We start from the raw sequence: 23,709 nt of genomic DNA on the forward strand, positions 1-23,709 counted from the left end.
ACTTAAGTACAGATAAGTTTAACAGAAATAAGTGGTCCAAACTGTGTCAACATATCTTCACAAATAGCATAGCCATCACAGCAAAAAAAAAACCAAAAAACCTATAACATAAAAGCAGGGCCAGCTTCTCACTCCTCCCTCACTCGCCCTCTGTGATGCCGGGAGCCGGAATGTGACGTCATTCCGGCCCCAGCATACTAAACAGCGCGCTGGAGGAGTGAGAAGCTGCCCCACTCTGGATCCCAGGCAGCTAGGGAGACTGAATTTGTCTCAAAAAAATAAAATTGTGTGAGTATGTGTGTCAGTGAGTATGTGTTTGACTGTCAATGAGTGAGTATGTGTGTCAGTAAGTGTGTGTTTGACTGTCAATGAGTGAGTATGTGTGTCAGTGAGTGTGTGTGTGTATGTGTGTCTGTCTATCAGTAAGTGTGTGTATGTCTGTCAGTGAGTGAGTGTGTATGTCTGTCAGTGAGTGAGTGTATGTCTGTGTGTGTGTGTGTGTCTGTCAGTGAATGTGTCTGTGAGTGTTTGTGTCTGTCAGTGACTGAGTATGTGTCTGACAGTGAGAGTTTGTGAGTGTGTGCAATACATTAGGTATTTAATTTGCAATACATGTATTAGGCAGTATGTGTGTATGGATGTATGTATTAGGCAGGGTGTGTGTATAAATGCATATATTAGGCAATGCGTGTTTATGGATGTAGGTATTAGGCAGTATGTGTGTATGGATACATTTATTAGACAGTATGTGTGTTTATGGATTTATGTGTGTATGAATGCATGTGTGTATGGATGCATGCATAAGGCAGTATGTGTCTATGGATGTAGGTATCTACATTATGTGTATATGGATGCATGTATTAGGCAGTGTGTGTGTTTGTGTATAGATGTACACATCAAGCAGTTGTGTGTATGGATGTACGCATTGAGCAGTATTTGTGTATGGATGTACGCATCAAGCAATATGTGTGTATGGATGCATGTATTAGGCAGTATGTGTGTAAGGATGTAAGTATCTACATTATGTGTGTATGGATGCATGTATTAGGCAGTGTGTGTGTTTATGGATGTATGTGTGTATGAATGCATGTGTGTATGGATGCATGTATTAGGCAGTATGTGTGTAAGGATGTAAGTATCTACATTATGTGTATATGGATGCATGTATTAGGCAGTGTGTGTGTGTGTATAGATGTACACATCAAGCAGTTGTGTGTATGGATGTACGCATTGAGCAGTATTTGTGTATGGATGTACGCATCAAGCAATATGTGTGTATGGATGCATGTATTAGGCAGTATGTGTGTAAGGATGTAAGTATCTACATTATGTGTGTATGGATGCATGTATTAGGCAGTGTGTGTGTATGGATATACACATCAAGCAGTATGCGTGTATGGGTGTACGCATTGAGCAGTATGTGTGTATGGATGCATGTATTAGGCAGTATGTGTATAAGGATGTAGGTCTCTACATTATGTGTATATGGATGCATGTATATGTTTATGGATGTATGTATTAAGCAGTATGTGTTTATGGATGTACACATTAAGCAGTATGTGTGTATTAGGCAGACCTAACTAAAAACCATATGGCAAAATTAAGGCCAAAAGTTCTGATATAGAATAATTCTCCAATTCTGCTACAGTCACAGTTCTGCTGTTTTTGCTTAAACTTTGTAATTTGGTTTTCAACTCACTGCAATTCAGGGTTTAGTGAATAAATCTCTGCCAAGGGTGACAGAAATCCTTGCACTGGCCCTGCATAAAAGTAGCAGCCTCCTGCACATCAACAAATGTTGAATGCAGGCAATGCAACCAGGGATGTTACATTGTTAAAACCATCGAACAATTAAATGAAAGAACGAGCACACACAGACACTCTATAAAACACTATGAATTAGACCATTACTACATTCCAGTTGAACACCACTTCACGAAGAAAGAATACTCCATTCAGAGCCCTAAAATCTAAATACTCGAAGAAAACTTCAAAATTACAAAGAGTAAAGCATGTGAGTCCAGAATGAAATTTTCTTCAACACTAAATATCATGGACTAGTGGGTGTGGATTGGGGCTTCTTGGCACACTACAGAAAGTCTATATGAGTACTCTGTTCCTTCTTATCTAGACAGTATATATTGCTTTACACTGCATCCATACTGTTTATGTATGGGTGTTAGTTTTTGCCATTATTTTTACACTTGACATGACAGTGTCCCATGACTTTCTCAAAATACAATGAGGAGCTTCATTAAGTGTATAGTCAGAAATGTCTAAAGTACACATCAGCCCCAATACATAAAATAAAAAGCTTACACTTGAATGGCCATTGGAATTGTACTAAAAAACCTCCAGTTATTTAAATTTGATTTGGGATAGTGAGCAAGTAACTTTTTCTTTGGTTTTTATTATTTAAATCATAGTAAAAGCTAAATGCCATTGGGTTAATATTGTAAGATAATTTAGGCCAGAGCCTGTTTACCCACTCTTCCCGTATGTCTGACTTGTTTTGTTAAAATGATCTCTTTAGATTATCTTTAGTATACCGCTGTGGAATATGTTGGCATTATATAATTAATTGTAATTGGATATGCCTAATCTATGACATTCATAAAGCATTTTTTTTTACATTTCCTGGCATATTGTGGGTGTGGTGTCTATACTTGTGAGCAATATGTACATGGCTATGTTTGGCTTTATAAAGTATGTGTGTGTGCATGGTGACGCAATATGAATTGATATGATAAGGAGCGAAATCCCTTAAAAATATATTTAGTTATTTGCTCACTGTCCAGTCAGGCCCATAGTTCCTGTATACCTGTCAGGGTACCTGAAGTCTCTACCTCCGAGAGAGGTAGAGACTTAGACGTCTATCCGTCCGGACGGGCTGTTTCCTCTGTTCCTCGCGGTCCACCCGGTCACGTAAACGCCGGCCGCGAGGGAGTCACTTCCTTTTGTAGCAGGACGTCCGGAAACCGACGTCATGACGCCAGCCTGGAACGACCTGTCACTCAATCCTTTAGAGACTAATCAGATCTCGTCGGAGGCGTGTCTCTCCCTCCGAGCCAGGGTATTTAAACTTGCTTCTCCCATTTGCTCATTGCCCTGTCGTGGTTCTAGCCTGTCTAGTCACACAGTGCTCTGGTATTTTCTGTTATCCCTTTGGTTCCGTCCCGGCTTGTTTGACTTACTCTGTTTACCTCTGTTATCCTTGACCCGGCTTGTTCCTCGCTTACCTGTCCTCTCGTTCCCTCGACCTCGGCTTGTCTCTGACCATTCTCTATACTCTCCGTACGTTAGTCCGGCCATTCTAAGGTCCGGTATACGTATCCTGTACCTGTTTGTACTCTGCGTGTTGGATCCCTGTCCCGATCCTGACAATACCCCATCCTTTTGTATGTTCTGTGGCAAAATCAACATGCAGATATTTTGTTTCAAAATTCCAGAATTCTCTAATAGGATAGTTTATACAAATCTAGTTATTTATTGATATATTTGGAAGTGCTGACCATTTTCACATTATTTCATTATGCAGTTGTCTATGTAAAGTATTTGTATAAATTTATGATATTAAGAAAAAAAGAAAACAAAAACCAAGCCATAGCAGGTAAATATGTGTTGTAAGATGTGGAACTGAAATAGTTAAAAACAAAAAACAAACCAGAGACACCCATACATATGAAAATCCCTGTGTGTGTTCTCCAGGGCTTTCATGGACTTTGCATATGATGGATAGTCTAACTGTCGCATATCCGCTTGCCTGCATGATATTATCCTGTATAATTTCCTTTTTTTCCCCAAGTTCTCCTCCAGCAGGTGTTTGGAGATTTCATTTAATAGATTTGGACTTCTGAGAACTCTTGAGCATCTGGTTGGTTTTCATAATGTTTCATACTGTTAATATTGATTAATGTACTAGATTATTCAGCCATTTCATTTTAAGTCACTGTACATTTAAATATTTGGGAAAATCTCATTATGGTTATGTGTCTTATAGGAAATAAATTCTGTTATTTTATTAGAGTTACTCCCAAATGCCCAAGCCCTATGAGATTTGGCTTAACTCAGGTGCAATAAGGCAATTTCCTGAAAAAGTACACTAATACTAAACTGAAAATTATATAAAAGAGCCATTATTTACACTTATTATTGGCCTTAAAAACAGATATAAAACAGTTATATATGCACTTTATACATACATTTATGATCAGGGTATGAGAGTATAGGAGGTAGAAAAATCAAACTGTAGAAGTCTCTGCCAAATGATTGTATACTGCCCGGGAACAGGATTACAATTTCACTGTTATATTTTCTTTGTGCCTTACATATAAAATGAAGATTTATTGATGGAACACAGACTAGTGGAAGTGCACAATGAGGGAGGTTTTTTTTACAGCGTTGCCGAAACATTTACATCTAATTTTAACCAATTTGAATTCTAATTTATTCAATCTATCAGGTTTTGTCATCTTTTTTTTTTTCTCGAAAAAGCAGTTATAAGTGTATGCCATTTTTTTGGTGCCACAACCGATTTATCACTCTTTCGACCTCTCTTTCAAAAAGAAAAGTGATCTGTTTTTCTGTTTTTCAGCCACTCTACATTTAGTGGTATTCTGAAAGGGATAATTCTACAAAAACAGGTAGAAATCATTGTCAGAGAAAACATTCACTTTTTAGACCACTTATAATGGTGGCATTTAAACATAGCTTTTCAGAAAACCACCCGTGACTATTTTACATAGGCAAATGTGATTATAAATTATTATACAACAGAATATATCAATACACATTGGCATTTGTAAAGCTCAAACTACTTGGTTCTTTTTCCTACAAATGTGTGTTCCTTGAGGAATAGCTTGTGAACCATTGCTCTGTTCCGGTCTAACTACTTTGTGTCACTCCTGCGTGCAATACTTATTTTAACCTCATTTATCTCACATACGTCCATGGTCCATGCTCAAAAAACTTCTCCCATAACTTTAGTGTTTATGAAAATGTATTTGGAAATGGACTGATAGACTGAAGCCTTTAGTTTCTTAAATGCTTTTAAATCAAATGCCCCTGTTTAGTTTTATGATAGTGCCATAGAATAATGCATAGAGTGTGTGAGCTTAATGTAAGAAATGACTTGCCCAATAGGGGGCTTCAGCAGAGGGCCAATGCACATAAATCATCATTTGTATTGCTAACTGGATTAAATATGTTAAACTGCTTAAATGCACTTTGCGTACCATTTCTCCCCAAGACATTTTTATTGCTGCCATATAACCCTTTGTTAATTCTATGAGTTAGCTTCTGGTTTTATGATATGAATGCTAGATATAATATTTGCCATTTCATAGATCATCAACAACTCTCATGTGCAGTAATCAACATCTTTTTCAATAAACATTTAAAAATATTCAAACATTGTACAAGTTTGTTTTGAATAAAACCTAGTATTTGAGCTATATTGTCACGTATTCATCCGCTTATAGAAATGTGGTTAATGACATTTACTGTCCACACAGGAAAAGTTGTGCCGAGCAGCAACCTAATCCACAGAAGGGTGAATGCTGAGCAGCAATTATGCAAATGAAACCTGGTAACTGACTTTGGGGTCAAAGGCCGCTTACAGCCTATCAGAACTAAAGGAGGGGTATTTAGGCCCAGTTCTCATCCTGCTCAGTGCCCTGTCGTGGTTTCCCTTGTGGTTGTCCGAGAGCGTGTTCCTGTTATTAGTTTTCTACCTGGTTTTTGACTTTCACTTTGTTTATTGACTTCTCTATATTTTGGTATCCTGACTCCTGGCTTTCCTCATCGCTACGTCCCTTTCTGTGTTCCCTGACCTCGGCTAGTATTTTGACTATTCTATGTACGTTAAATCCGGCCATTCTAAGGACCGGTAATACGTTACTTATTTGTCATCTGTGCTATACAGTTCTACATGCTGGATCAAACAGTAATCCTGACATGTATATCTGTTCAACCATAATTTCTCTCTTTCATATTAAATGCGCCCATACTTATTAAATAGCAATTTGTTCAGGAAAAATATGGCTTTCATTTCACATAACCTATTTAGCTATAAAACATAATTTAATATGAATAGAATCTAAAAAAAAAAAGTGTCAGAAAGTAAGACATTTTGTTATTTTCCAAGTTCTGCATGACATTTTAACTGTGGATACCATAATACTGTTCACTTTTACTGCAACAAAAACACACATTTGTATGCTGTGATGTCCCATGAGTACAACAAAGCCCCCCCCCAAAACAATAAAATGAACAGGATCAAACATAGGGCGTGCCCATTTGATTTTTTACACATTGAAATTTGCCAGATTAGTTTGCTGGGCTCATGTTGCCTTTGAGACCATATTGCAGCCCAGGAATGAAAATTGTTCCCATAATGGCATACTATTTGCAAATGTAGACAACTCAGAGTATTCAAAATTGGCTATGTGAAGTCTTTTTCAGTAGCCACTTATGCCTCGTTTCCACTGAGCGGATCGGTTCGGGTCGGTTTGGTACGGTATGCTATTTTGAGTGTTTCCATTATGAAAGTGGCCCATACAACCGAACCGTACCGCACCATTCAGGGTCCTGCTTCAGATGTAAGGCCATAGGAAATGGTACAGTTAGGGAAGAGCTACTATACAATCCATTGATTGGATGACACGCTAGGCATTTTTTCTAAACCCGGCATGGCCCCTGAAGGTCTGACTTGCATAGGAATAGAATAGGCTGGACCATTCTAAACCTGCCAAACTGTACCGACCCGAACCAATCTGCTCAGTTGAAATGAGGCATTTGTCACAAACGCTGGCCAGATTTGCTGTTTGTGAAGGAGTACCCCATCACTTTCGGCTTCTTTTCATTGTCTGGATTCGTGCCCAAGTTTTTTTAATTTATTTTGTTCGGTTCCTGAACTGAGACCACCCCAGAGACCCATTAGAACGTGGAATGTTTAGTATCTTGTATGAAAACCACAACAGAACTAATTAATTGAATGCTCCACTGGGTGGCCGCCATTTCATGCAGGCGAACGCACGTGGTTGTGACATTTTGTCTCCCGAACACAGGCAGCCGTATTTGGCCGTCGAGTGCCTGGAACTCATTTCAGCCAGGCACTCCCGGGAACACCGGTCATCATGGACCTGTTGCCTGTTCCCGTTCCACTACAACTACATGAACTGCATTCGGGAGATATGTACTACTGAAAACAGGGAGCATTCTATACTGATCTTCTTTCAGCTAACTTGTGTGGTTTTCGTACAAAACACCACGAACGGGGATCGGCTCTTGCCACAACTTCCCTGGAACTATTTTGGGCTTCAAGAATGTGACAGATTGGTCAAAACTTCCCCGTAATGGCAATCCAAAACTACCTAACTACCTCACTACCTATCTTGGTGATTTTCAGGTATTTTGTTAGTCCATATCCAAGCTATCTGGTGATGTGACTTTTTGTGGGGTTTCCATGTATTTTGGGGGTACTTTTGGGGTGTTCAAAAATTGTTATACTTTTCTGTGCCTGGAGATAATTGATTTGTACTGTTCCTGACTCAATTATCTCTCAGGCACAGAGGAGGAGTTTACTGACTGTATAAATTTGATTCCTGTACTTCCATTAAACCAGTCTTCTCCCAGCATGAAGCCTTGGCTCATGTGTGAGATTATGCTACACCAGTTATATTTTGACTGTGTTATTATTTGCTTGTTTATATTTTAAAAAGGGTATCCATGGCAGTGATACCTTGGAAGACCGCCACACTGTTCATATTTGGTGTTTGCATTTTTTACACAAAAACTGAACTTTCACTGATTTTGTCATTGTCATTATATGTTTCACTTCTCTAAAACACTCCTATTTGTGTTCAGCGTTGTCTCAGGCAGTCCCCCCCAATCAGGGATCTGGCGAGGTGAGTATTACTTGGCAGGGCTGCAGAAGTGTCATTATGCTATTATGTTGTTAAAGCCCATGCGGTTCAGGATGTGATGACAAATCCTAATGGCGCAAATGGGTTACTCTGAGTAGAATGCTCTCTCTAGTTGTTTCCCACCTCCTATATCCAGTACCTGCATTTTGTTTAGAATACAGCAATACAAAAGTAAATTCGCTTGATCATCATTTTCCTACAGAGCACCGCAATTATGGATTAACATCACAGACACAATTAAAACTTCTTCCACACTAAAATTCTTTAAGAGCTCTATGGCAACATACGTCAATACAAAATGCACCCGTGATCACGGTTGATTAAATTTCTAACCTGTTATATGTTACATTTATATATGTGTACTTCAATATTATTTTGTATTTTTTATATTATATTGTACCCTGTTGTAACAATGCAATGTTTGCGGGCTGAAGACATACTTGAAAATGAGTAAAATCTCAATGTATCCTTCCTGGTAAAACATTTTATAAATAAATAAATATGGAAAGATTTGGGATTTGATTTGGGATTCATTATAGATTTATTTTTTTGTCTCCTTACTACCACCTAGTGGCAGTTTAAAAAAATATACAATAATCAATGTGTCGTCCTTTTGTTCGTTAAACAATAGTGAGATATCCCTGACTGTTTAAATGGCAGATATTTCAATGTATCCTTAAAAATAAACTAGTATATTTAGCTCAATGTATTTCATTAAAAACCCAGCATTGATATCCACTGCAGACATTGTTCCATTAACAAAGGTAACAGTTAGTGTACCACTGATAAAGAAATAATCCATACCTTGGCTTAATATTAAGCCATTTAACCAGACTTGTATTGCTAAGTGAAAATGAAATACCTGGTATTATAACCTTACTAAACTTGTGCTTAATGTAGTAATGCAAAATACTGTCCTTACAGCATGCCCAGCAAAGGAGAAACATCAGATATCTGTTTCCATCAAACTGTGCAAGTAAGATGGAAAAAGTACTGATATCACAGTATGCTTGGTCCTTTATAAGTTTAATGTCATCCTAAGATTATTGTTAGAATAACAAACTAAGACACAGGGGAGGACAAAGGTGATTACCTACAGACATAGTGATGATTGTCAGGTCTAAGTCAATTTTCTGTTTGTCCACATGTTATGCTTAATTTTGAGGGGTTTTCTTACAATTTGGTCACATGTTATGCTGCAGATTTGAAGGGTTGCCTTCAAGTAATGGTAAGTAAAGTTAAAAAAAATATATATTTGTGGGACAGTTATATATATGCAATTATACTTTTTTTTTATTTTTAAATGATGTGTTTTAAGTGACTCAGTTTGATAGCATAGTTAGTCATACACCATGTTAGCCACATACCATCTATAGCATCTGTTAAATAGTTAGGAACTCAGGTTTATTTGAGGACAAACTAAATATACCAATCATTCAATAATAATCCAAGAGTGTGTACAAAACGTGCTTTATATTCCCATTTGGGGAAAAAAAACATAAAATATATATTCTATTGCAGCAAAAAAATAGACTCATATGTAACTTCTAGCAGCATTTTCAAACAAGCCTAAACAACTATTGTGGTAACTTTAACTTATAAACTTGCCATATTGAATTGTGGTAATATAAAAAACTGACTTTGCAAAGTTGAACAAATGAGAATTCATCCAATCAAGCAAACTGGATATAAAGGGAGTAATATATTAACAGATACAAAGGAATTACAACAACGGTAAACCTGAAATTTTGATTGTGATTTGAGTATAAAAAAAATGCATATCTTGTGGCAAAGTTGCCTCACGCTAGCGAATCATTTACAAAAGGGAATAACCTACTATGGCCAATATGTTCTATGAGCAAATTATCAGTTTGCAAAATCCTGCCGTAAAATGCTTGTCAGATGTCCATAATTATCAGTTCCAATATTGAATCTAATAAGTGTGTTTAACAAAGTAATAAAAATGGATTCAGTGTTTCAATTGTATCTACCAAGGACATATCCTCAATAAATCACCTTGAAAATTTAGAGTGCTGAAAGTTGTTAATAAATGCTTTTTGATATGTTGCCACCTACACAAGCAATCAGTGGGCAAATAACTAAACAAAGGCTATAAGGGTCAATATCCCTTTCACATTAGTATAAGGGAGGTTTATTATTATGCCGCTAATGGGAGAATGTTCGCTATACAGCAAGCAGCCAGTGTCGTAAAACACTAGCAGCTGAGTAGTTATATATTAAAGGAACACCATAGTCACCCAGACCACTTCATCTAAATGAAGTGATCTGAGTGCAATGGTCCTGTCATTTTAATCCTGCAGTGTAAAATATTGCAGATTTCTAGAAACTAAAATTCCTGACAGCCCTTAGAGGCTGCCGAAACTAAGTAAAGCTTGTTCTGGGAATGAAATGATGCTGGTAACAGCATTTGATTAGAGGATCACAGTATTTGGCTGCACATGTGTACCTCCAGTCCACTGCAATGGATTGGAGGAGACTTCGAAGACTTCAGCAGTCAGGGTGATGTCTCCGAAGACGGAGCAGGAGTCTGAAGCTGAGGAGTCCCTGTGCTGGAATTGAGGCAAGTAATCTTTTTTCTACCTTGTTTTTTGTTTTTGTTTTTTTTAAAGCAAAGTGCGGTGGACAAAAATAAAATTAATTCATTACTTAATTAAAATAACTTATTTTCAGAACTACAGGTTTACCTTTACCTTATCGGGAGACCTGGCACAGGCTCCTCCCCCCAATGGCCTAGCTGTGTACATTGAATAGGGCAAATTAAAGAATTAAGGGTGGAAGGATCACTGTCCATATCCCCGCCTAATGTCCCCACAGCTCCCAAGGGCAGCAGGTGTGGGCTATAAATAAGTATATTTAGCGGGTGGACATGCTGTTGTCCACCCCCCAAAATTGTCACCAATGACCACCCTCCCAGGTGGCTACGGATATCCAAGCCCCTAGCCACTCCCAGAATAAAAATACCCTATTCTTTTTAAATCGGCTTTTCTTCAGACTCCCACTGCAAAAAAAATAATTAGGTCCTGATGCAAATATTTAAATAAGTAAATATATAAGAACTTGATCATGAAAAAAAAACCAAAAAAACAATGCAATTATTGGTAGCTGTATTTAACATACCTAAAAATTATTTTTAAAAAAAACAGTAGGTTTGGTCCTATAGTTTTGCAGTTATATTTAATAATTTCATTAAGTTGTGTTGGACTGACAATCAATCTGTTTGTTAAATTAGCACAGCAGAAACATATCTTGACTATTGGATTTACTTTGGTAACTGTTTTTTTAAATAGATGCACCAGAACATATTTCTGCATAGAGAAATGCATGCCAGAACATATTTTGTTATCTTGATTTTACAAAATACATGTGGAATTGCACAAAATGCATTTAAGTAGAACACGAAAGAAAACACAGATTTAATGATTAAATTGAATACGCTAGTCTAAGACATCTGGATAGTAAACTCCAGTTATGCTGTGTCAAAATAAAATTGTAATTAATTTTGTAATTTTGACACATTCCAAACGCATATGGTAGAGCTGTTCCTGCTGTGTCCATACTCAATCACACAGCAGGGATATGTTGATGTCTCTAAGACAGTACTTTCATGCAGCTAAGTTACATAAAGATTTACTGAATATTCTAATATATTAGACACATTAGTATTGAATACGGTTTAGATTATATGAAAAGTTTAACACCAATTGTAACTGGCAATGGCACTCAATGCTGATTCCAAATAAATAAAGAAATAGTTCTAATTATACCTATAACCAGAAACATAGACAAAAAATGAATAGTAAAAATAAACGGTTAATGTAAAAACTTTCAATATAGATTTTTCAGCCTTATTTACTTATTTTCATTTTGACCACAAAATATATAGTGGATGAGTACATACCTATTATCTTGTATTTTCAGAGAAAGTGTTATTGTATTTGCGATTTGTTAATTTATTAACACAATTATAAAATGTACTAAAAACTCAGTTTGTTTTATAAATTACTGTGCGTGGTAAAAGGAAAGAGTAATTTCAATGTATTAATTAGTTGGAATAGCATCACAATTTTGATAAATTAGAAAAGTAAAGCCATATTTCATAGTTTGGAGATATTATAGTATACCACATCACAAAAAGGACCCAATATGGTATTATTTTTACACATAATTCAGTATTTAAAATTAACTTAGGGCTTAGACTAGACCTGGGATTTATTAATTCTTATGGCAGAAACAGTACAAGCGTGTTTTGACATCTGAGATTGGTAGGAGGAACACTCTCAAACAGAAGCTGTTTTTTTTCAAATGCTCTCCATAAAATAATCTCTCTCCTGTTATAAACTTGCCAAAAGAGGAGATGAGGAGACAGCGAAAATATGTTTATCTCTCCCCAGCCCTTCCCTACAATACAATTAGGAGAGGTTATGAATTAAATACAACAGTTGTGAAACGCAATTGGTGTCTTGAAATTCAACTCTCACCAATCTTGAGCAGGTGGTAACATTTATTTAATTATTTATTGATAAAATATTTTACCAGGGAGGATACACTGAGCTTTCTCTCATGTTCAAGTGTGTTCCTTATCTGTTCCAAAAGGAAGCCTTGATTTTTCTTAAAATATGGCATATAATATTGTGGGTTCTTTAAAGAAAAAACTTGCAAAATTATAAAAATAATAAAAATAATTAAATCATTTAGCGCATCGAATTGGCTATCAATATAAAACCAATGGGAATGTGTTAAAGGGAAACTCCAGTGCCAGAAAAACGATCCGTTTTTCTGGCACTAGAGGGTCCCTCTCCCTCCCACCCACCAATCCCCGGTTACTGAAGGGGTGAAAACCCCTTCAGTGACTTACCTGGGACAGCGGCGATGTCCCTCGCCGCTGTCTCCGCCTCCGCGACGCTCCTCCTAATGATTACGTCGGCCGGTGGGCGAGACTAATCTCGCTCACCGGCCGAGGAGACCTAATGCGCATGCGCGGAAATTCCGCGCATGCGCATTACGTCTCCCCATAGGAAAGCATTGAAAAATCATTTCAATGCTTTCCTATGGGGAATAGAGCGACGCTGGAGGTCCTCACACAGCGTGAGGACGTCCAGCGACGCTCTAGCACAGGAAACCTGTGCTAGAACCCAGGAAGTGACCTCTAGTGGCTGTCTAACAGACAGCCACTAGAGGTGGAGTTAACCCTGCAATGTAAATATTGCAGTTTATGAAAAACTGCAATAATTACACTTGCAGGGTTAAGGGTAGTGGGAGTTGGCACCCAGACCACTCCAATGAGCAGAAGTGGTCTGGGTGCCTGGAGTGTCCCTTTAAATATGGATTACACAGGCTGCACTGGTAAGAAAAGCATTGATAATAAAATATATTTAGTTAGCACTCTTGACTAAAACAAGTAAAAGCATAGCTTTGTAATCATAATCGCACTCAATGCAAAATAATATAATGAATGCATTACTTCTATGTATCTACAAAGATAGCAACAATTAAAATTCCATACAGCACACTGTATATTACAATGTCTAGAAATGCCTATATGTCACTACAAATCAAAAGATGAAATAATTAATACATTTCTAATGTCCCCAATTAGATATACACTTCTCTTTAGCAAATTTCAAATGCTTTGTAAAACTTCAACAATGTTGAACTTACCGTCATTACTGATACATTTTGCACAATACATGAAAAGACGCATCTAAAAAGAATTTTAGGAGCACACTAGTAATTTGTTTTTACTTTACTTACAGTTTTATTTTTATTGTAGGTCTCAAATGTTTCTTTCGCTTTATCCTCCCCACCATCAGTGAACAGCATAATGATCTTGTTACAGTTGGCTCTGGACACATTTGTCTGCAGAACAAATAAATATGTTATTATTAAATACTTAATAAAAATAAATAACCAGAGGATTAGATCTGCCAGTTTTACGTGACTATTTTCCATATTCAGACAGTATTTACAGTAATTCAATACTCTCACTACAGCACAGTATAAATCCGGAATAATATTTTTTCATTCTGAAGTAGAGAAATATATTCAAAAGATGGATCTAATTTCAAAATTAAAGTTAAAATGCATTCACTGAGATTTTACCTACTTACTGAATTTGTTGTTCTCTTTTTTGATTTATGCTCGAATGTCCAGTAATATTCACCACCTTCAAACTTTAGAAGTAGGTTGTCAATTCTCCACAAGTCTTATACACAAATAATAAAGTATGCAAAGTGTATAAGTCTACCAATTTATTGGATTCACTGAGAAAACATTTAGCATTATCGTTACTTTACAACACGATTTGCATGTATTGCAGCAATTTATAGGAGGGGTTTTCCAAGCTAGTATACCTGATCTAAATCAATACAACAATTTAGACTCTAATCAGAGCAAATAGGAATCTGCAATGCCATCGACATTAATTAAACAGCCATTCTTTGTCCACACCATGTGAGGGGTTGATGAGAGCATATAATGGGAAGAGACCTGACAAATGTCTCCTACCCCTTCCTCCTAAACCTGGTCTATAGGCTGGATTATAATTCTAAGACTGCATTAAGGGTTCCATAAGGCTCCTAGCCCAAAGTAAACTAGTCCCTTGATGCTCTTTTCCATAGATCGATAAGATACCCAATGCCCTAACAAAACAATGAACCTGGATCACCCTATTCCCAAAAAAGGGCCAATGAATATCCAGTGCCCTATCCAGTGCCCTGGTCCCAAGTAGACAAATATTCACCTCCTAAGTAACTAAAGACTCAGGATACCCCAGCCATCCAACCCCCCACCAACCTTCCTAATTGATACAGTAATTTACCTACCACCTTCCTCTATTAAGTATTTTGAGGTTGTAGCCTAAACAAACTTGACCATGCGGTCTGTTTGCCTTGCTTGCTAGTTAACTAACCACAATCTAATGAAGGCTCTTATTGTCAACAGGAGTGTGCAAATGCCTATGATGCCTGAACAGCTATATTTTTGAACTCTCAAGTCAGTAGGCTATATTTGGATTACCTTATTTTTCTTTCCAATAGATTTTTGTTTGTTCATTATTTAAAATACATATGTATAATGTTAAGATGATTGGAGCTAATAAATACGTTGATTTATATGAACCTTGAATTAAAGATCAACTAAACTAATGCTTAGCCAAGTTTAAAAAAATGCTTAACCTAAATCTCATTTTTATATTTTAATAGACTATCAAAGATTTAAAGAGACCATGGGAAGCTATTTTTTGTGCGTGGTGTGAGTGTTTGCTACGTGAAATAATAAATGTACGTTACTGCAGGTTTACCTGAAACCTAGCAATAATATTTGACAATTGAGTGGCATAAATACATTTAGTTAATTGTTTACAAATTTCTGAACATACTGAAAAAAAATGCCTTTTATTTCATTTTTAATTGCCACTTGGTTAAACTATTTAAATGGCCTGGGATTTTAAAATAATTGACTTGAAATACAACAAAAGTTATGGAAGTCTGTTTAGAAGATGGGATTGCTGCAGGAGTTTACAAGATGTTTCTCTTTCTTGTGTGCCAAGTACAGTTTGAGATTTTCACTAGTGTGTACTGGTCTACTTTTTCTCAAGTACTCTATGTTGCTGAGATTACTCTCTGACCTATGGTAAATTGTGTCTGGTTAATCTAAATAGTTTGGAATTTTAAGTACTTTGAACAAAGCAGAAGTTGTTCAAAGCCCAGCTAAATAGTTTTCTTTTTTTCCTAAAGCATTTAATTAAGTTTAATTGTCATGATTTTTCGTCTTTTTTCACTTCAGTCTGAAATTGCGATAATAAGAGGTAGCACATTAGAATCTCTATCCTTGTGCATAGTTTTGTTCAGCTGTCTATACAGAGTTTCTGGAGTTGATACTCCTACATGGTAAAAGCCATAGAGTGTCTTTGATGTAAGCCACAATCAAGAGTCTGAAGATGCAGATCGCATCCTTAATGAAGTAGTGCACTTTGGGTGGGCAGAATTGTGGAAGAAGATTGAACTGATCAAGGAGTGTTGGAGTATGTTAGCATCTGGTACCAGTGAAATATTTCAAGGATTTGCTTTGGTGAATGTCTTCTAATTAAGTGTTTTCAAATCAACCTCTGTAGAATTTGGAGGCAGTGGAAAGCTTAATGCACAAGTTAATCTTTTGTGTAAACCACATTATTTTTCTATGGAGTAAATCTTGCATTTGGTAAACCACATTTTTATAGTTGCAAAGGATTGAGCGGGTCAGTAGCAGTGGACAAGGCTATGGATATGAGATGTTAATTAGGAATGGAGGTGGATGATAGAAAATAGCTGTGATTCTAACTTGTAATAATGAGGATATAAGACAACAGGAACAATTCATTAATCAATAAATGTCATTAACAAGTAATTGCTTATTTATCAGAAATGTTCATTGTTTTAGTGTAGAATACTCTAAGAACACACTATGTCAGAATCATTAAACCACATCACTAATTCATCGGTGAATTTCAAATAGTAACTCATTATCAAGTTGGACAAAAAATATTAAACTTCCTGATTATTCCAGCTCAGCTATTACATTTGTTATTTTTTGTGAATTCCTGACAATTTACTCTATAAACATGTTACTGGTAAGGATTGAATGGACAAAAATATAACTTTACCACTTTAGAAAGCACTGGTAAGACCACATCTTGAATATGCTGTGCAGTTTTGGGCACCTGTTCTAAAGAAGGATGGTATGGCACTAGAAAAAGTGCAGAGGTGGGCTACAAAGGTTTACCAATATAAATATGTTTAGTTTACAAAAACAGCGCCTCAGAAGCTATATGATATCATTATACAAATATATTCGGGGCCAAAATAAACCATTGTCTGGAAACCTATTCATAAACAGGATTATATATAGGACACAAGGTCATGCATTTAGACTGGAATTAGGGAAATTAGGATTATAAGGTGTGGAATTTTCTACCTGAAGAGGTGGTTTTATCAGTGTCTGCATAGATGTTTAAATAACAATGGGGTGAATACTTGCAAAAATACAAATAGTTTTCAATATGTGGAATAACAGCTTCTTGGTCCAAGAAGAGATCTGATTGGTATTCTGGGGTCAAGAAGGACATTTTTCATAGTTTGTTAAAAAAATAGAAAGCACTTTAAGCCAGGTTTTTTTCCCTTCTTTTGGATCAACAGCAAAAACAGATGTGAGAAGAGCTTAACTTGATGCACGCATGTCTCTTTTCAGCCTATGTAACTATGTAAGTCAGAGCAAAAATTATAATTTTAGCTCACAATGTCTGAACTGGAAAACATATCCTAGTCAGCTGTGCTTTCACTTTGGCTATGCTGGGCTAAAAATTTAAATCACTTTTAATTCTTGACATTTCACACTTTACACTAAACACCAACCTAAATTCAGTTGAGACTAAAATAACAAAATTGTTAATTTAGATGAAATGGGTAGTTTTTGTTTTTTTAACTACTGTGATCTAAATTCTGCAATTTGGATCTCCCCTCACTGCAATTTTGAATTTAGTGAATACACCTCACAGTCAATAACACTGTCATCAAACAACCCTACTTGTGTTGCAGTAATATAATATTGAAATTCTTGGATTTTCTTTGGGTGCGTTGGCACCAGTTCACTGGCAATTCAAGGAAGCATTTATTATTCTTTGGAAGACAGACTGCTATATAAGTTGTTCGTAGGAAAATATGAGATGTCTTTGGGGAATAAGGTTTAAATAGATTAATATAAAGACAATTTCCTTGCACTATTACATAATGTGTCATTTTAGTGCTCATAGCAACATATGAGTAATTGGGCTTTGATGGGATGTATTAATATCTCAGAACGTTTAATTTTTCTTGCAGGATTTAATCGTATGTGGTGATTAGCATCTCACTCATGTCTGGACAGGGGGATTGGTGTTTAACTCCAACTGATCTCCTTTAACCCCTTAAGGACACATGCCATGTGTGACATGTCATGATTCCCTTTTATTCAAGAAGTTTGGTCCTTAAGGGGTTAAGCTGCCCATAAATTCCACCTATTTGGAGTTAGGCATGTCTTTTTTTGTTGTCGATTATTTCTGCCAATATTTGACTGACATTGACAGGTTCAAAGTTTAACTTCTCCTGTGAAGATATGGCAAAACACCTAAACACACAAACCCAGTACATAACAAAAGGAAATAAACTCCATATTAGTGGTCCTTAGCATGGCGGGATTTAGCGAAATACAATAGGCAAAGTGATAGCAAAGATCAAGGGCAGAAGAAAGCAGAACAACCAATAACAAGCCAATAGTGGTAGTATAGAGATCAGGATACATGAGAAACAATGCCAAAGGTCAATACCAAAGATTCATAAGGACCGTGCTGTTGGGCAAACAGGAACCACTACAGGGCAACAATGTGTGGGATAGGTAACTTTAAATAGATAGGGCATGTCTCCTATTGACTGGCATCATAATGGAACACCAAATAATGCGCATAGCAAAAGCTATATTTCCTAGACCCGTGACATCACAGGAGTGCACCCAATTCGGATTGATGGACATGTCACTTAAACGGGAACGCAGACGCTAATATAGCTGCAATTAAAAGGCTGTGTACTGTAAGTAAGTGAGAAAGACCTGGAAATCCTATAATTTACTAGTGGGTTTCAATAAACCCATGAAAAGGTTGTTCTAATCATTGAGTCCCAGCTGGAATTGGTATCCATATAACTGATAATACTAAACCACATATATCTGGAAAGCTGACATACAATTATGTATCTATATATGTATTTGTCTATATGTACAAAACCCAATAACACTTTTTACATGATCTATTAACCTCCTGTAATATATAATTTTGTATAATATTCATTTAAAAGGATGTATGAATTTACATTGTAAACATTACATTGTTCAATTGCTATGAAAATGGGTGTCATATAGGACTGAAACACGTTTTTGTAAAGATTAATTTAATAGTGAAATAACCCATATATGAGTGACAGGAGCACCTTAAATCATACATTGTAGGGTTTTATTTAGCTATGTTTTGTGTGTGTGTCACTGATAATGCAGTAGAGGGGTTGTTCTAAAAAAAATGGACATGTCATCTTTAAGAGTTACTTTTTGTTTCTCAAGGTTTTAGGATTCCAAGTGTCAAATTACTTAGGTAATTGCCTCAGTATGAGACAGTATACGATTGTCTGTTTTAGGCCATAGCCAAAACCACAATTTGAAGGCATATGGGTCAATTGTGTTAGGGATACCCACTCAAGCACACTACAGTAATCATGCTGTTATCATGGCAGTACCCTACCATTAACCATTTCTTTCTTGTCTACAATATTTGTAAAGATAATAGGTTAATAAGTCCAATAAAATAATTCAGAAACGGAATAGCGTTAGCTAGTTTTACATGAAGAAATATCAAAATGATTTGCCAAACTACAGAACATAGGGTTTCTGCTTAACATAGTAGCTCTCACATTCATATCTGTCTAATTTTATCAAAGAGATCATCTTTAATCTGCAAAATTGCATATGTACATATAATGGAATATTGTAAGCTTTTTTAGATTGCAAGCACATTTGGGCAGGGCACTCTTCACCTACTGTCCTCATATGTGAATGTATTGTACAGTGCTGCAGAATATAATAGTGCTATATAAATAATTGTAATTAGATATGCCTAATCTATGGCATTCAAAAAGTATTTCTTACATTTCCTGGCATATTGAGGGTACTGGGTGTGTACTTGTGAGCATTTTGTACATGACAGCGTTTGACAGTATAAAGTGTGCACATGTGCATGGTGAAGCAATGTGAATTGACATGATAAGGAGCCAAATCCCTTAAAATTATATTTAGTTATTTGCTTACTGTACAGTCACTGGCCTATAGTCCCTGTATATCCCATCCTTTTGTATGTTCTGTGACAAAATCAACATGTGGACATTTTGTTCCACTATTCCTTAAGTCTCCTATACGATAGTTTTCACAAATCTAGTTATATATTGTTAAATGTGTTTGGTCAGAATTAATTATATGTTGTAAGGAGCTACAGAACATTGCAATTAATGCCCAGGGAGGATCTAAACATTTTATCAAGTTTACAGATGTTAGACCACTAGTTCTAACTTATATAGCAGCAGATGAGATTTCTGGCACTTCCTCTTTTTTGTAGCAGCTAAAACTTTCCAAACCAAAGTCTCTTCCTTCTGGTCGTTGGTGCAAATAAAATAAAACCTCATTTTATTAATAAACAAGAAAAAATAATTAACACACTAACACTTCTAATCTATACAAAAGGCTTTTTCAAAGTGTCGGAAAAAACTTTTGTGTAGGTGAAACATGTTAGTGTGTTACTTATTTTCATTTTTATCTTGTTTATTAATACAATTTGTTTTTATAAATTATTCGGACCGTCCCTAAAGAGTTTTATTGGAGAAGTCTCATCTCACATTCCTTGGTGGGGAATATACCACACATGCTGTTTAGGACGGAGCAATGCCTGCTTGCTCGTCCATTGTGAGTATATCTCCTTCTATTATTTTACCCATTTTATACAATAGAGAGAATACATTTTTCATATCACTGGAGCTCCAATCTATCAACATACACCACTGGCTATACAACATGGACCACTGGCCAAAAGACATTTCAGCAAAGAGGACTAGGACCACCTACATATCTATAGACGGGATTGTACCGTCCAGGTGCTGAGATCTGAAGCTAATTTCTAGCTCCAGAAAAGTGTAAGTGCAATACTTTTTATTTTTCTCTACCTTTGTGCTATACAATATATTACACTATATTTGGATTTCTGTCCCCTTTTATCGTTTATGTTCTCCATTGAATCCTACAAACAAGGACCTTATGTCAGGATTGTACACTGACAGCTATGTTTTATCTTCCTTTTATTTCTGTTCCTTTAAAAGAAGTTCCAGCTTTGAACCACTAGTGGCCTCCCTAGCCACTAGTCACTTCAGTCCTCACCTGCATAGGACTAATTACAGATCCTACAAAAGGCCGCACCCGAGAATACCAGTGGCCTTTACATTGAAGTTGGTGATTTACCTGAATCACTTCATATCCTGGCTCCTGTGAACCTGCTCCAGATTTACATTCAAACCTGCTCCTAACAATAACCTGCTCCACCCTTACCTATACTTTAAACCAGCCTACCTCTGTAACCAGCCTTCCTCTGTAACCAGCCTGCCTTTGATACCAACCTGCCTTTGTTACAACCCTACCTGGAAATTACAGACACGTTTTATTATTTGCAAGTAACCTGTTCTGTGGCAAATATCCTGTTTTGTGGCATATTGCCTAAAGTCTGTTTTCCCTCAAGTTTCATACTATGTCTAAAAACACTAATAAAGTACCTGAAGTCAACCCTGGGATAAGTCTACTATCTGACCTGCACAAGATCATGACACTTTACCCAAAAAAGAGTGCTGCTTCCCTAGATTTCCTGTCGTAGTTCTAACTTATAGTTTGAGATATAAGTTTTACATATCATTAAAATATATAATATATCCATAAATATTACTGAGATAAGCAGATTTGTGCTTCATAACATACTTTTTATATTTTAATAGTTCTAAAACAAAATAATTTTAGGGTCACTGGTAGGTGTGGCAAAGTAGACTATGTGCTTAATTCTTGGAACGATAACTATTTAAATAATATCATAATTGTTGTGTAGAAAGTCATAAGGGACTCTACTCTTTCCACATTTTTCAAATAATGATGGGAAAAATAGAATTGGCACTGTATTATCACTGAAATAATCTAAGTTTGATTTTAATCTTTAGCAATTTTATATCTGACCCCTCTATTATTTTAACCTTGACTTACATTAGAAGAAAGAAAGACCACCCATGTATTATTAATAATGTATTTTTAAATTAAGAATGACAATCATTAATAAAGTAAGTGAGCATTATTATTATTAGTATTATTAGTATTATTATTATTATTATTATTATTATTATTATTATTATTATTTTGTTGGATGTAATGCACAGCTGTGTAATATTTTAATTTTAAAATATTTACCATTCCCTGGACACAGCAAGTAAATACATAGTAAAGTTTATTTTCTCAAGAGCAGATATGTCAAACTCCAGTCCTCCAGATGTTTCTGCACTACAACTCCCATGGTTCTTCTCTGGCAAGCTATTGCATTTAAGGACATCTGGGACTTGTTGGCCATCAACATTTGGGGGCAGAGTTTTAAAGCCCTGCTCTATGGTGATATTTGCAAAAATCAGTGAGTTGTATACTGATATATCCTCTCTCCGTTGTTTCAAATACAAAGAGAGAAAACATACACAAAATTGTATTGACTGCACAGAGAAACTGAATACAATGTAAAACATATAATATTTGAAAAACTGTTACAGATTATAATTTGGATTTACATGTATCATCTAGGTATTTTAAAGCATTCTCTAAAAATATTATGTATAATTAATAGATTTATATTCATTTTCAGAACTTTTATTACACGACATATTCATTTTTCTCTCTGTGTTGTCAATATTCTCACACTAGAACTATCCGGAAGAATCTATAGAACATCAAATTATCAATTACTAAGTCCTGCATTACTGGTTCTGGCAAACACTGATTACCTTTATTACTCTTGACAATAACCATTAATATCATGATTTCCCTAGATATAACTGGTCCATGAACACCTTTACTCTCTTTCCCTCTCTTCATTTTATAATCTAAATTGCTTTAATACTGTCACATTATCTAGAAAGTAAAACATTCTCAGCATCAGGCCTTGTTCATGTTCAATACTTATAAAACAGAAAAACAAAGACACACAAACTCCCTACTAGGGTAGCTGTGTGAATGTCTACCAGATATCCAAAAAAGGGGGTAACCCTGGTTAAACTTAAAAAAGAAGAAACAAATGATCGAGGATTCTCACTAGTAGATACAAGATCACAATAAGGATATCTGAATAAATGGTCTACATGAAAAAACAGAAAAATGAAAATAAAAAATACTTTATTATGAATATACAATAAACCTAACTAATCACTTAAAAACACCCAGATATGTGAATCCCAGAGGGGAGCTATAAAAGCTCAGAAAGTCAGAATACCATATTGAGCAAACCGGCATAAAATTGCCTGAGGTAGGATGAGAAATAGTGCAGGTGGCTAATCCTATATAAAAAATGGATATCGCACCACCAAAAATAAACAATTCCTCTAATACCTCTAAAGAGACCGCTGAGGTTGCAGAGTATCTACATAATTACAAATAGTTGCAAGATATTCTAATTGGTAGAGCCCACCCAGTGTTGAACTACAGTAGCGCTCATACAAAGATTGTAAAGAGAGGAGACACTAAAATATGTATGAAAACACTGGACTTGGTGCAGGTTTACCTAGCATAAAGTAGCTAAGAGTGCTAACTGGTACTAGATAGAGAGATACCTAAGTAAATTTCCTCCCTATAAATCGTTGACAAGGCTACTAAGTCTGAAAATACCTCACGGATAATCTATCCTTCAATAGCATTCTTGCAATCAAACCATGGAGTCAGACAATATAACTAAGTGAATCAGCCACTGAGTCTGAACGCTCCCTAGTCGGTAAACGGCTGCAACATTAAAGCTCCTGTTAAAAAACTGACAAAACCCCCATAATCAGTGAACTGTGCTAAACAAAAAACGTGCAGAGTGAAAAAAGTTACATATCGCCTAACGCGTTTCGGCGCTACTAAAGCGATTTATCAAAGGCAGAATGAAATGTACCTG

At 36.0% G+C, this 23,709-nt stretch overlaps 1 protein-coding gene across 6 annotated transcripts in view; it reads right to left on the reverse strand.

The window, feature by feature from the left end:
• Positions 1–23,709, reverse strand: part of CACNA2D1 (calcium voltage-gated channel auxiliary subunit alpha2delta 1) — a 699,121-nt gene that overhangs the window by 140,544 nt on the left and 534,868 nt on the right. For all 6 annotated transcript variants that reach the window (XM_063448181.1, XM_063448183.1, XM_063448182.1 and 3 more), the window contains one exon: positions 13,698–13,802. In XM_063448181.1, the coding sequence (XP_063304251.1) occupies positions 13,698–13,802 (105 nt within the window). The remainder of the gene's footprint in view (positions 1–13,697; positions 13,803–23,709) is intronic.

This window comes from Pelobates fuscus, chromosome 3 (assembly GCF_036172605.1).
Source record: "Pelobates fuscus isolate aPelFus1 chromosome 3, aPelFus1.pri, whole genome shotgun sequence".
Classification (NCBI taxonomy): Eukaryota; Metazoa; Chordata; class Amphibia; order Anura; family Pelobatidae; genus Pelobates; species Pelobates fuscus.